General features: G+C 42.6%; 1 protein-coding gene across 1 annotated transcript in view; it reads right to left on the bottom strand.

Moving 5' to 3' along the window:
• Positions 1-15,778: 15,778 nt before the first annotated feature.
• The window catches only part of TXNDC8 (thioredoxin domain containing 8), a 39,447-nt gene continuing 39,193 nt past the window's right edge, over positions 15,779-16,032 (bottom strand). The window contains exon 5 of the mRNA XM_032636431.1: positions 15,779-15,882. Within this exon, the coding sequence (XP_032492322.1) occupies positions 15,820-15,882 (63 nt within the window). The 3' untranslated portion in view covers positions 15,779-15,819. The remainder of the gene's footprint in view (positions 15,883-16,032) is intronic.

Genomic DNA, 16,032 nt, shown 5'->3' with positions numbered 1-16,032 from the left:
ATTTGTTTAATCATCATTATAATCCAGTAATGTAAATACCATCATTATCCCCATTTTATAGATTTTGAAACTGGAGCACAGAAAATTTAAGTAATGTGCTCAAGGTCACGCAGCTAGTAAATGTAGAACTGCAATTCAAACTCTAACAGTCTGACTCCAGTCCCTCCACTGTGCAAACTCTGGCATCAATAGAATGCTGAGACTTTAACTACAGAATCAACCTCTAATGAATAACATTAGTAATATGCAAAAGCATCTTAATGCTAGAATGTCTTCCAGTCCAGAAGCGAGAGAGAGAAACACAGTTGGCTGAAGCCCCTGGGTTCCGACTCTCAATTTTGGAGCCAAACGAGAACTGCTTAGGGTTTCCAGGGAAAACATTCCTCATCTAATTAGTTAGCGAGCACAAACTAAGTCCAAACACCTGCTACTGTTTTTCTTTCATTGTTGCCAGGTGCTCCATAAGCAGCCTTGGATCAATAAGTAATTATAACAGAAGCTGAGTATAACTAATTACATAACTTTAACTTATTAAGTTTATCTCCATTAAAATGCCCCATAAAACTGGGACATTTTTTTTTTTTTTTGCGGTACTTGGGCCTCTCACTGTTGTGGCGTCTCCCGTTGCGGAGCACAGGCTCTGGACCCGCAGGCTCAGTGGCCATGGCTCACGGGCCCAGCTGCTCCGCGGCATGTGGGATCTTCCCGGACCGGGGCGCGAACCCGTGTCCCCTGCATCGGCAGGCGGACTCTCAACCACTGCGCCACCAGGGAAGCCCTAAAACTGGGACATTTTAAAGGCTGTTATAGAAAAGGGGAGACTATAGGATTAAAGCCTGTTTCACATTTGACTCAGCTGTGAGTCATCTCCTCCCCAGTGTGAATTCTCTCACCTCACTATTATTAACTCTTGTAAATATCTGCGGAGTTATTCACACAATCATTCAACTAAGTGTGTTGAGTACCTGCTAGGTGCCCAGCACTGTCCCAGGCACTGGGATGATGGTGGTGAGCAAGCAGATGAAAATCCTTGCCCTCATGGTACTGGTGTTCTAGTGGGAGTTGTAATTTCCCAGCTGCACAGTTGAAAAAGCTTGAATTTCTCCCAGCTCCTGATTGTTTCCATTACTATAATGAATGAAAGAATGAGTTCATCTGAGGGCTGTGCCTAGTCTGTGCAACGCCAGCTGGCCTGGTCCTTCCAGAGGTGTCCAAGGAAGGACACTGAGGCTAAAGGCTGCCTGGCAGAGGTGGTCATACCTGCCAGGAGATGATGATGCTTCATTATTGTGCGCCCAGGATTTTAGATGAATAAACCATGCACTTTGAATTTTTGAACACAATTCTCACAACAACCTAAGATCTGAACGCAGTAGCATTTAGACCGCTGTCTTGGGCTCACACTCTCTTCTTTTGGCCCCCTTCCCTTCACCCCACATCTTGGACGGGAACTTCCTGCCTGAGTACTGTGAAGACTAACTCGTTTGAAAACAGAAAACCAAGAACCAACAGATTCTTCCCAAATACCAAAACAGTCTGTTATTTCAGAGGAGTTAATTTCAGAAGGACAACAGATCAAGCTTGAAAAAACTTACATGGATCCTACTGGTAAAATAGGCACTTGGGAGACTGTGAAGCGGACAACCAGGAAAGGACAGTGGCAGTTTTCCCTGAGCCGCAAAGAAGTCTTCATTTTAAGTGCATCGTCCTGGCGAAGGAAGCAGTTCGGACCACCAATGGGAGGCTAATGCCTAGAATTCTCTGCAGGTGTCGCAGATGGTAATGAGAGCCCAGAAGCAGCTGCTCTTCGGGAGCTAGAGGAAGAAACTGGCTCTAAAGGGTGCTGGAATGTCACTCAGCCGTAGAAAAGAACGAAATAATGCCCTTTGCAGCAACATGGATGGACCTGGAGATTATCATACTAAGTGAAGTAAGTCAGACAGAGAAAGACAAATATCAATATGATATCACTTATAGGTGGAATCTAAAGAAAAATGATACAAATGAACTTATTTACAAAACAGAAACAGACACATAGACTTTGAAAACAAACTTGTGCTTACCAAAGGGGAAACATGGTGGGGGAAGAGGGATAAATTAGGAGTTTGGGAATAACATATACACACTACTATATATAAAATAGGTAATCAACAAGGACCAACTGTATAGCACAGGGAACTCTACTCAATATTCTATAATAACCTATATGGTTATTAATAATAATAACCTATATGGAAAAGAATCTGAAAAAGAATGGATATATGTATATGCATAACTGAATCACTTAGCTGTACACCTGAAACTAACACAACATTGTAAATCAACTATACTCCAATATAAAATAAAAATTAAATTAAAAAGAATTCCACAGGGCTTCCCTGGTGGCGCAGTGGTTGAGAGTCCCCCTGCCGATGCAGGGGACACGGGTTCGTGCCCCGGTCCGGGAAGATCCCACATGCCGCGGAGCACCTGGGCCCGTGAGCCATGGCCACTGAGCCTGCGCGTCCGGAGCCTGTGCTCCGCAACGGGAGAGGCCACAACAGTGAGAGGCCCTTGTAAACAACAGAAATTTCTTTCTCATAGTTCTGGAGGCTGGAAGTCCAAGATCAGGGTGCAGACACAGTCGGGTGAGGGACCTCTTCTGGGCTGCAGACTTCTTTGTGTCCTCATGTGGCAGAAGAAAGCTCTGTGGGATCTCTTTTTATTAGACCGTTAATCCCTTTGATGAGGGCCCCACCATCAGGACACAATCACCCCCCAAAAGCCCTATCTCCTAATAGCATTACCTTTGGGGGTTAGGATTTCAACATATGAACTGGGGACGGGGGTGGGGGACGGGGGTGGGGGAGGTGGAGCAGACATTCAGACCACAGCAATGGTTCTCTAGATTTGTAAATTATTATGTAAAGAAAGATAGTTGAAACAAAGTTTATTTGCCTTTATATAAACATGTGGCATAGAGAGATGTATGCGATGAAGCGAGATCATACATATTAAACATACCTTAATTAACTCAAAGATGCATATTTTTTTCACTGAAATTACGGTATGTCTTAGAACTGAGGCATATCCCATACTAAGTGTCACCATTTTTTCTTTCTTGGTGATACATAATAACCTTACTATTGGTAGTGTCTCAGAATCAGTGAAGTAAAGGGCACAAGTTCCTAGACAGGTATTGGGGTTTATACAATTTATTGAGGGTGCTCTATTCAAAAAATCCTGTAAGGGAGGGAATCAAGCATGAGAGGGACAGGGACGGAGCCAAACAAAATCTTAGGTCAGGGCTAGCCTCTGGCTGATCCATAGGAAGTGGGCTCCGGAGTGCAAGCCCCACCATAGTTTTACTCCCAAATTACTTATTGACTATGGGTTGCCTTTAGAGGGGTCATAACCACCTGGGCAAAGGGCTCCCATCAGCCAAGGATAATTCTCAGGAGAAGTGGGGCAGCTGGTAGCCATTATCAGCCAATAACCACAACAACTGGGGTTTGGGGACCTCCACTTGGTGTAGGGGGTCTGGGGGGACATTACAGCATCTGCTATAGGACTCCTGCTCAGATTCATGGTTCACAGGGCCCAGAGAGTAAAAATCAGCTTCTCTCCAGAAGAAGAATCATTCTCCTGTTACAGTGTGATTTCCTAGGTCCTCAATAATCTCCTCAGAGTAGACTCCTCACCAAAGGTCCTAGGGCTGTTTCTGCCGGGTCTCCTGAGGACAGGGCAACCAGAGGCTGTCAGAAGCCACACATGCCACAGGCACAGAGCTCTTCTGATGTAGGTGTGACAGACCCAGCTCCCAAGGGACTCCACAAACTGTTACTATCTGGGGTGGACGAGGGGCAGTAGCCCAGAGGTGAAACCATGAAGTGGGGCATATCTTCTCTGTCCCCTGCCCCACCTTTCTAGAATCTTGTCCCCCCATCTTAGCATCCTTTCCTCTTACCCACTTCACCAACACTCTTCCTCTAGCTGACCTCTAACTTTAAACTGTTCTCAGGATATTTCTTTCTTTTTTTCCCCCCAAAGAACTTACCTTAAAAAAAGTGTTAGGAATTTGATGTCTTACCACCTGGGTATACCCACATTTTAAAGACCACTGGGAGAGGATACTGTTTACCATAAGGAAATGAATAACTATTGGTGTAACTGAAGGCATCTGGAGTCCTTTAAATCATTCAGTATGGACAAGCTCCTCATACAAACTACACACATGGGGTGACTGAATAAGAAAACAGAGAAAAGTTGGGAAATATCGAATTCTGCTCTCATCAGTCTAGGCTGTTACTCTTAGCTGATTCTTCCTCTCCTTTCCTGTATCTTGGCTTTCTCTGCACAAAAGAGCAGCTGGGTGGGCATTGCCATGCTCAATCAAGGGCATAGACAAGGCTGGAATAATTCCAATACATTAATTTTGCCCATTGCAGTTATAACAACAGTAACAGCAATGACACAATCAACAACTACTGTATGTTTCCTAGGTGTCAGGCCCCTTTCAATCTCCAAGCCTTGTGAAAGAAGTTGTCAGTGGACTTCCTGGTTAATAAGAGGTAAACCTCAATCTTGGGATCCTTTGTTACCTGGATCAGCTTGAGTACACATTAGAGCTGATCTAGAAATGAATGTGAAAATGATGAGAAAAAAAGAATTTGTCCAATGCATTCTTTCATAGACTTAGACTCAGCATGGGGGGCGGGGGGTTGGTGGGACTCCGGATCAACTAAGGGAGATGCAGTGACAAAACAGAAGGCTAGGATCCTAAGGATACAGAGCTAAAAGGGAGCTTAGAGACCACACCATTCCAACCTTCTCATTGTACAGGTGAAAAAATTCCATCCCAGGTAAACTGTTCAAAGCCACAGAGTTCCAAGAAGATGATTGTGTGTGTGTGTGTGTGTGTGTGTGTGTGTGTGTGTGTGTGTGTGTGTGAGAGAGAGAGAGAGAGAGAGAGAGACATGGTTATAAAGGCAGGTGTCAATGAGGAATTTGCTAGGTTTAAGTGAAGGTATCTTAATATGGAAATACAAATTTAATGATAGCTGTAGTTAAATGAAGCTAGGAATGAATAAGAATTAAGATTGGAGAAGGCATGGAGAAAAGTATGGAGGTTCCTTAAAAAACTAAAAATAGAACTACCATATGATCTAGCAATCCCACTACTGGGCATATACCCTGAGAAAACCATAATTCAAAAAGACACATGCAGGCTTCCCTGGTGGTGCAGTGGTTGAGAATCTGCCTGCTAATGCAGGGGACATGGGTTCGAGCCCTGGTCTGGGAAGATCCCACATGCCGCAGAGCAACTAGGCCCGTGAGCCACAACTACTGAGCCTGCGCGTCTGGAGCCTGTGCTCCGCAACAAGAGAGGTCACGACAGTGAGAGGCCCGCACATCGAGATGAAGAGTGGCCCCCACTTGCCACAACTAGAGAAAGCCCTTGCACAGGAACGAAGACCCAACACAGCCAAAAATAAAAATTAAAAAAAAAAAAAAAGACACATGCACCCCAATGTTCATTGCAGCACTATTTACAATAGCCAGGTCATGGAAGCAACCTAAATGTTCACTGACAGATGAATGGATAAAGAAGACGTGGCACATATATACAATGGAATATTACTCAGCCATAAAAAGGAATGAAACTGGGTCATTTGTAGAGACGTGGATGGATCTAGAGACTGTTATACAGAGTGAAGTAAGTCAGAAAGAGAAAAACAAATACCGTATGTTAACGCACATATGTGGAACCTAGAAAAATGGTATAGATGAACTGGTTTGCAGGGCAGAAATACAGACACAGATGTAGAGAACAAACATATGGACACCAAGGGGGGTGAAGTGGCAGGGGTGGTGGTGGTGGTGTGATGAATTGGGAGATCAAGATTGACATATATACACTAATATGTATAAAATAGATAACTAATAGGAACCTGCTGTATAAAAAAAATAAAATTCAAAGGAAATAAAACTAAAGAAAATTGAAACAAAAAAAGAAAGAAGAAAAATAAAAGAGTCATGTACCACAATGTTCACTGCAGCACTATTTACAATAGCCAGGTCATGGAAGCAACCTAAGTGTCCATCGAAAGATGAATGGATAAAGAAGATGTGGCACATATATACAATAGAATATTACTCAGCCATAAAAAGAAACGAAATTGAGTTATTTGTACTGAGGTGGATGGACCTAGAGTCTGTCATACAGAGTGAAATAAGTCAGAAAGAGAAAGACAAATACCGTATGCTAACACATATATATGGAATCTAAGGGAAAAAAAGGTGATGAAGAACCTAGGGGTAAGACGGGAATAAAGACACAGACCTACTAGAGAATGGACTTGAGGACACGGGGAGGGGGAAGGGGAAGCTGGGACGAAGTGAGAGAGTGGCATGGACATATATACACTACCAAATGTAAAATAGATAGCTAGTGGGAAGCAGCTGCATAGCACAGGGAGATCAGCTCGGTGCTTTGTGACCACCTAGAGGGGTGGGATAGGGAGGGTGGGAGGGACACACAAGAGGGAGGGGATATGGGGATATATGTATACGTGTAGCTGATTCACTTTGTTATACAGCAGAAACTAACACAACATTGTAAAGCAATTATACTCCAATAAAGACGTTAAAAAAAAAAGAAAACAAAAAAGATTGGAGAAGTCCTTCTAAATGGTAAGTATTCATTTGCTGAGAGTAGATTATCAATCATTCTGAACTCATTTTCCTGAGCAGCTGGTGAGAAGGGCAACCATCACCTCATGGAGGTATGTTCCGGATGGTGGGTACCTGTGATTAGGGCATACATCCAATAGAACATCTTGGCAGGAAATGTGAGAATGGCAGTTTTTATGCCAAAACTGTTGTTTACTATTTTAAGAAGGACGTGCCTACTTCTTTATTTCTCTAGTATTTCTTATCTGCCCAGACTTAGTCTACCAAGGATTTATGAAAGACGATGTGCAGTCCACGAGCCACCTACAAAGGTTAATTTTTGGCCCTTCCCTACCCTACTGTGGTTAAATACTGTCAGATTTTTGAAAGGCCCTAAAACACTGAACATTTAAAAAACTTTGGTCTCTTTTGACATCTCTAGGATGAAAAATCTTTATTGCATATGGTACTAGAGGCTGTTGGACCATACAAAAAAAAGTGAAAATAAAGAAATCAGTTCAATATGTTCAAAGAGATTCCATTCTGGCTGGAACAGTAGAAATAAAAACATCATCATCGTTATCCCCATCCTCACTGGAACCCTTGCTGTGAACAGGTCCCATACAATCGCCTCATGTACATTATTCCACTTAGTACTCACCTCGACCTTTGGGAGGTATCCATGATAGCCCAGTTTACAGATGAGATAACTGAGCCCCAGAGAGGCCTCTGGCCTGGCAGTGGCTGAGTCATAACTGCAAATCCAGGTTTATCTGACTTTAGAGCCTGTGATTTCTTCCATCACCACACACTGCCCTCACAGGAAGGCTTGAAAGCAAAACATGGTGATTCATTGCCTACCTGAATAATAGGGACAGAACTGGCCCTAACATGGAGTAGATTTGTTCTTGGATGTGGCTACTATTTATCATGCCTGGCTTTGGATTCAGTAGACCAAGCTCTCACCCTCATAATGTGATCTGTGTGGGAGCCGACTATAGACTTGTAAAGTCTACAGAAACCAAGCAGTCTGTGACTTGTTATTATATGTGTTGAAGACAAGCTAGAGAACAATGTAGACAGCTTCGCTCCTTCGAGTTTGTAGATTATGAATGTATTAGATTTGAGCACATTATCTTTCCCTCTTCCAAACCTGCATTTCTAGGCAGGAATAGAAATGTATTCCTAGCCTTATTTGCAATCTTAGGGTTTCCTGTGTGAGTTTGGGCAGAAGTCATTCATGTCGCCATTTCTCCATCTAATAGTTACCAAGCTTCTACTAAGTGCTTGGTAATGTCCTTGGTACTGCATGCACAGGGATGGAAAGCTACCACCCTTTTCCTAGGAAGCTAAGTCTCACGGGAGACAAACACAGGGCTGCTAGGTTTAGCAAATAAAAAATATAGGACACCCAGTTAAATACTACATGGGACATACTCACACTAAAAATTATCCTTTGTTTACCTGAAAGTCAAATTTTACTAGGCACCATGTATTTTGAAGGAATGGTGTGTGTGCTGGGTGATCCTGAAGAAGATTTGACAGGCAGAGACGTGGGGAGGAAATTCCAGATGCAGGGAAGAGTACAGAGTTGGACATAATGATAATGCCTGGGGTCTGTGGGCAATGGCAGGAGGGCAAACATGAACATGAGGGCCAGATCACGAAGGGCTTTGGCAGAAAGATGAGTAATTCACAATTTCATTCTGCCATCAATAGGAAACCATCCCGTCTCTACTTTTTCTTCTTATTTTTTCATATAATCAGACGTTGGCTACATTTTCACAAAATGGAAGCCATGGACCCATGTGACCATGAGAGGTCATTTCAGGTAGTAATTTCTGATGATTTGGGGTAGTATGCGGAATGCAGCATTAAATAGCCTTGACTCATTCAGGGAGAATGTTAGTTCTTTTTGTTGTTGTTCAATTTAAAACTCTTAATTTTATTTTTATGAGTACACTTAAAAAATTAATAGGCTTTTTTTCTTAAGAGTTTTAGGTTTAAGAGATATTGAGCAGAAAGTACAGGGAGTTTCCATATACCCCCTCTTGATACCTTTTTTATTCTCTTTCAATACTGATCACTCAAGAAGAAAGTCTTAATTTGGTGCTATTCTATCTTTAACACCTCTCTAATAGTTTGTTCATCCTGTTGGAAGAGAGAAAGAAAAGAGAGGAGGAGAGGGGAGGGGAGAGTAAGCACTCAGCCTTTGAGTCTTTGGCCACATACCAAATTTCATCATTGAATGATTTTGTTTCAATGTATTTGCTTATTAAGTTTTTTTTTGTTTTTTTTTTTTTTACTTCTGAGAACAATACTGGTCTTCTATTTAAGGTATGTTGACAGATGGATAAAAAATGGATAATGGATAAAGAAGATGTGGTATGTAATACACAATGGAATACTACTCAGCCATAAAAAAGAAGGAAATATTGCCATTTGCAGCAACATGGATGGACCTAGAGATTATCATACTAAGTAAATCAGACAGAGAAAGACAAATACCATATGATATCACTTATATGTGGAATCTAAAAAAATGATACAAACGAAGTTATTTACAAAATGGAAATAGACTCACAGACATAGAAAACAAACTTATGGTTACCAAAGGGAAAAGGGCGGGGGAGGGATAAATTAGGAGTTTGGGATTAAAATATACACACACACACACACACACATATATATATATATACAGATATATAATAGATAACCAACAAGGACCTACTGTATAGCACAGGGAGCTATACTCAATATCTTGTAATAAATAACGTATAATGGAAAAGAATCTAAAAACGAATATATATGTGTGTGTGTGTGTGTGTGTGTGTGTGTGTGTGTGTGTGTGTGTGTATATATATCTGAATCACTGTGCTGTATACCTGAAACTAATATAAATCAACTATTTTTCAATAATAATTTTAGAAAAAGGTGTGTTTATAAAAAGATTTGTTGCAAAATAAATGTATTCATATACAACTAGTGAATAGGAGAAGTAAATGAAAATTAAATTGGCAGGCAAACGACAAAAGCTTGGAAAATTTAGGGCTAAGGAATCCTGGCTGAGGTTGCATTCTTACCTGGTGACAAGTTCCCACCCAGGCTTTTCAACATTGAGGGAGGAGTTTTCTGGAGAAAAGCCCCATTGTTTTTAGAAAAATGAATAAGGCTCATCTGGGGGAGCAGTGGCTTTATAGAAATCCAGTACAGTCTGCCCTTCATATTCATGGGTCCTGCATCCACAGATATAACCAGATACATGTAGAAAATATTTTTTAAAAATTCCAGAAAGTTCCAAACAGCAAAACTTGAATTTGCTGCATGAAAGCAACAATTTACACAGCACTTATATTGTATTTATATCTATTTATATAATTTACATTGTTTTAGGTAATGTAAGTAATCTAGACATGATCTAAAGTATCAGTAGAATGTCTGCAGGTTATATACAAAGTCCATGCCATTTTATATAAGGGACTTGAGCATCCATGGATTTTGGTATCTGAGGGAGGTGTTGGAATTAATCCTCCATGGGTACCAAGGGGGCTGTTACTGATATCATAGGTTTGCTTGAGGATTAAATGAGATAGTGTGTGAAATTAATAAGCCTCATTACTGATCCTAAGAGTTGCAAATTGTTTTTGTCATTCCTCTTTGGTTCTAATGCCTCCCTGATGGTTTGTTTGTTTTTAGTGTTTCCTTGCTTTATTTAACAACCATCATAGCAGGAACTTCCCTTGTGGTCCAGCGGTTAAGAATCTACCTTCCAATGCAAGGGACGCAGGTTTGATCCCTGGTCGGGGAACTAAGATCCCACATGCCATGGGATAACTGCGTGCTCGCGCTCCACAACTAGAGAGCCCCCACACCACGACTAGAGAGAAGCCTGCGCACTGCAACTAAGATCTGACGCAGCCAAATAAATAAATATTAAAAAAAAACAAACCAAAAAACGATCACAGCAAACAAACAACAGGCTCGATACCCTTTGGTTCTACAGTGACCATGGGTTTCCACTGAAATGCAGTTTAAATTTAGCAAAGTCATTTTGGTGTCCATCAGGTTAAAACAGAATTTCACAGTTATCTTACAAGCTTGCTTTAAGGCTTAATTTGCATTTATAAAAGAAGTTTTAAAGCTTCCCATGAATGTTTGTGAAGTGATAAGAATTCTAGCTAACAAGATGTTGTTGCCCACTTGGTACTGCATGGTTTTGCGTAGCTTAATATTAAGAATCAATTAAAACCAAATTATTATCCAAGCAGGGACAATCCTAGGTTTTTCAGAGAGAAAAATGAGGATAAAAACATCAGCCTTCTCTGCCTCACAAGGTTATTTTTGGAAAGAAATGAAGTAATGCTGTGAACGGCTGCACAAAACCATTACTGTGCTGTACAAAGTTTGATTATTACCCTCACTGTAGAGTTGGGCCTCACTCATGTTTGTAAAACAATCCTTTGATGGACTTTATCAGTGGGGCTCAAATGTGAGTGTACACCCAGTCGGCAGACTGGATTCCTCAGTCTACCAACAAGGTGGGAAGGCCTAGGCAAGATGCAGAGGAGTCAACGTAAGTAACTCAGTGTCATTTCAAGGGTGCTGCTTCACGGTGGGGATGTGCCTTCTGGGCTAAGAACAAGACTACAGATTAGTGCTGGTCTCCATGGTCAATGAGGTTAGCTAAATGTGGTGTATTTAGTATGTGTACACCTTCTTGCAACAGCTACTTAATTAAATACAAAGTAGAAAATAAAAAGAACAGTCTGGGGCTTCTCTGGTGGCGCAGGGGTTGAGAGTCCGCCTGCCGATGCGGGGTACACGGGTTCGTGACCCGGTCCGGGAAGATCTCACATGCCGCGGAGCGGCTGGGCCCGTGAGCCATGGCCGCTGAGCCTGCGCGTCTGGAGCCTGTGCTCTGCAACGGGAGAGGCCACAACAGTGAGAGGCCTGCGTACCGCAAAAAAAAAAAAAAAAGAATCAGCTGGGTTCCTCCCATGATCGCCCCCTAACCTCACCCAGCTTTTGATTCAGGGTACCTAGAGGCGAGTGGGGGGTGTCTGAGAATGTGCATTTCTACCAAGTTCCCAGGTGATGCTCCTGGTCCCAGAGCCTCACGTTGAGAACCCCTATACCTAGTCATCCCTGACAAAGATGAAACCCTTATAGCAATGGCTTTCAGTCATGACTCGCCAGAACCCATGGTGAGAAATATACTTTACATTGTGACCCTAGCATAAACATACATATAACTAAACGTGTTTCACGAAATAATACTCATCATTAATGCAGTAAATATACTCCGATATTTTTTGTTTGGTTTTAAGAAAATGCCTACTACATTGCATTTTATGAACCATCATTGGGTCCTATCTCAGCTAGAAAACACTGTTAGTGCTTGATAAATAAATATGGCACTGGTAAAAATGCACAATGCAGCATTAGACAAGGTGGCAGAAATTAAGTGATGTCCCATTCTCTATTCCTCTCAAAATAGAAAGGCCATTATCAAAGTATGGACACTTCTTCTTTTTTTTTTTTCGGTACGCGGGCCTCTCACTGTTGTGGCCTCTCCCGTTGCGGAGTACAGGCTCCGGACGCGCAGGCTCAGCGGCCATGGCTCACGGGCCCAGCCGCTCCACGGCATGTGGGATCCTCCTGGACCGGGGCACGAACCCGCGCCTCCTGCATCGGCAGGCGGACTCTCAGCCACTTAGCCACCAGGGAAGCCCCCAACCTTCTGCTCTTGAGCTAACATTTAATTGTGAGATCAAGGAGCTTGAATACTCCAGGTGCACATTATTTCACATTTTAACATCTTTGAAATTGAGATGCCCCTGACAAGGAGTGGCATCTCACAATCACAGTGGACCAGGTGGCAGGTTTGACTTGGTTGTCACTGTCTGTGTGTGCACAGACTCGGCCGAAGCTATTCATATGCGGTCACCTGAATCAATTTAGCAGCCTTGTTGATGCCCTATAGGTTGAGTTTAAAATGTCTTTTAAAAGAATACACTGTCAGTATTGAAATGAAAAGTTACTGTGGATGCAGAAAGGCCTGAACACACAGCAGGAGGATATACATTTGGGACCCGGTAAAGGGACTAGTCATTGTTGGAGGCAAGACTGCAAATCCCTGTTTTCTTGGAATGCAGCAACCCAGTGCTTTACAGGACCCAGGAAAGGAAGTTGTATTACATTGTGTTACTGAGATATATGTAAATGAGACATTTCACCACATGCCAGGGCAGCGCTCCTGAAGGGAGAAGAAATTCCCATAAATCCCCGAGAAGAGATGAAGGAAATCTCAAAGCACTGGATTCTTCTGGGAAAATTTGGGCAAGTCATTTTGAAACAGGATGGAAGGGGGCAGGGCACAACCTTTAAAAGAATGACATAGCCCGAGGACATGACATAAACTGATTAGAACCAAATGGGTCCAAGATGGCAGACGAGTCGATTTCCACTAGACCTTCAGCCTCAGTATATGCATATTGTAACACATCAGCAAGCTAAATGACATACCCACAGGCGCCATGACAGTTCCAAGGCCAACCATAAGGGTCAAAAAGTGGGCGGTACCCAATTCCTGAAAATCCCAATCCCTTCTCCAAAATAGTTGGAATACTCCTCCCACTCATTAGCCTATGAAATTATCCACCCCTATAAAAACTGACAACCCCATACCCTGGTGCCACTCTGGCCTTCTGAGATGGCCTACACTCTGTCTGTGGAGGGTGTTTCTCCCAAGGCCTCTTGCCTTCTGAGATGGCCCACACTCTGTCTGGGGAGTGTGTTTCTCTCTAAATAAATCCACTTCTTACCTATCACTTTGTCTCTCACTGAATTATTTCTCCAATGAGACATCAAGAACCTGAAATTCATTAAGTTCTGAGGCTAGGTGTGTGGTCTCAGTTAAAAGAACATGGGTTTAAGTCCTAATCTGGGTTTTGGCTGGGTTTGAGTCCCGGCCCGTGGGTTCAATTCCCAATCTGAGTTGCATGGTTTCAATTTAACTAGATCGTGTCTTCTATTCTCTGTAAGAAGAGAGGGATAAAAGTAGTACCTCATTTGTAGGTACTGGTGTCCTGGATCTAAATCTTAGGCAGCTCACAGGAGCCTATTAGGCCCATCTTTTCCCAGCTCCATATTTAGTGACATCATTTGGTAGCTTGAAATCTACCAAGTATTTACACCAATGAAATTAGCAATCACTACAAACTGGAACTTTTTTCTTCCCAGAGAGCCAATTAAACATTTATTAGTACATGGCTACTTACAGGATTGTAGCAAAGGTTAAAGGGGGTGATGGATGCAAAAGGCTTGAAACTGAGCAGGATCCTGTGAGCCTCCTGGGCACAAAAGCCTTTCTGTGTCCCCTTTCTTGTTTGTAGGAAATACACTTCATTCAGCCTCCATGACCTTCCCTGAGTTCCAAGGGGCAGGTTCAAATAGTTGCTAATCAGGGAAGGGAGGGGATGCGGAGACAAGGGAGGAGGAGTCAAGAAACAATAGTGCGAGGCTTCCCTGGTGGTGCAGTGGTTGAGAGTCCGCCTGCCGATGCGGGGGACGCGGGTTCATGCCCCCGTCCGTGCAGATCCCACATGCTGCGGAGCGGTTGGGCCCGTGAGCCATGGCCGCTGAGCCTGCGCGTCTGTGCTCCGCAACGGGAGAGGCCACAACAGTGAGAGACCCGCGTACCGCAAAAAACAAAAACAAACAAACAAACAAAAAACAGTAGTGTGGCCTTGGGACGAGGTCCCGGTTCCCGCTCAAGGGGTATATATAACAATATCTATGAGCTGTTTTGCAGATACAATAAGTCCCTTACATACGAATGAGTTCCGTTCCGAAAGTGTGTTCCTAAGTCCACTTTTGTTCATAAGTCCAACAAAGTTAGCCTTGGTACCCAACTAACACAACTGGCTTTAGAATACTGTACTGTAATAGGTTTATAATACTTTTCACACAAATAATACATAACAAACACAAAAATAAAGAAAACGTTTAATCTTACAGTACAGTACCTTGAAAATTAAAGTAGTACCAGCTACATCACCACTGCTTTTACGCTTGCTTCTGGTCATCCTGGGCTTGAAATAAAGATACCGTACTACTGTCCTCTATACAGTTCTGTAAAGTACACAAAAGCACAACCACTTGTAGAGGATGCACGCACGTGACAACGTACGCCAGACACGTGAACTAACTTACGTGATTGCACATGCGAACTCACGTTTGCGTCTTTGAAAGTTCACAACTTGAAGGTTCGTATGTAAGGGACTTAACTGTACTGAAACCGCCACCAGGTGGAAGAAGTTTACTGCGTGCCCACAAGCATGCAGACCCCAGAGCAGCTGGAATCAGAAGGTTGATGATACTGGCTCCCAGTCACCTCACCACCAAGCAGTCAGAAGAATGTCCACGAGCTGATCGCGCCCTCCTCTTTGAACCATTTACTATAAAACTCCTCACTACCCCCTCCAGGTCAGGACACACAGTTTTGAGGGCATTAGCCCACTGTGGCCCCCTCTGCCCAGCAAAGCAGTAAAGCAATTCTTTTCTACTTCATCCAAAACTGTCTCCAAGATTCCATTCAGTATCAGTGTACAGAGGCTGAATTTCGGCTACAGGCTTGGCATATTGCCTAGCATGTAATAAGTTTTTATATATGTAAGCATAGCTGTTTATAGGTGCTTTTATCCAATGACACATTTCTAATATAAGGTGATATACTGGAGAATTTTGTACTACAAACAATGACTCAGTTGGGAAGAGGCCTCTATGTATTTGGAGTGCACCAGGCCAATAAGACATTCATTTGTTTCTTGATTGCCGAGGTGGATCCCATCTTCCACAATCTCTGGAAAACTTTCTCAATGAGCTGGTATTACTTAGCTGTGCAGGGCCTCTGCTGTGAAGGACGCTGCCTAAGGAATGTGCTCAGAGTAAGTGGAAAGGCCAAGCGAGAGAATGCAAATGACACAATCTCTGATAGCACAAGAGTTCCAACAATTTTTGCAGTGAGATTGCAATATGGAATTCAACCTGTAAAGCATTAGGAGAGAGATCAACAGAACACTACAATGTTTGCTGGAAATAAAAACACAAACGCATTCACGGTGGCCTTTGAAAACGTTGCAAGTATGTTTTGTCTTGGAGATCAGCTTACATTAGTTCTCGAATCTTTTCTTCCAGTTTTTTAGCATCAGTTCCACAAAGTTCAAAAATCTGTTCACAGATACACAAAGGTGAAATAGTGATTGGTTCAAATACGGCAAAGATGAAGCTTTGAGGAATTTTGTTCCTGTTTATAAACTTATCCTCTACTCATTTCCATCATCTGCAAGATACTTTAAACGCACATTAAACACATTAAAT

This window comes from Phocoena sinus, chromosome 6, assembly GCF_008692025.1.
Source record: "Phocoena sinus isolate mPhoSin1 chromosome 6, mPhoSin1.pri, whole genome shotgun sequence".
Lineage (NCBI taxonomy): Eukaryota > Metazoa > Chordata > Mammalia > Artiodactyla > Phocoenidae > Phocoena > Phocoena sinus.
Note: the sequence above shows the minus strand (reverse complement) of the source record. Positions and strands in the feature narration are given on the sequence as shown.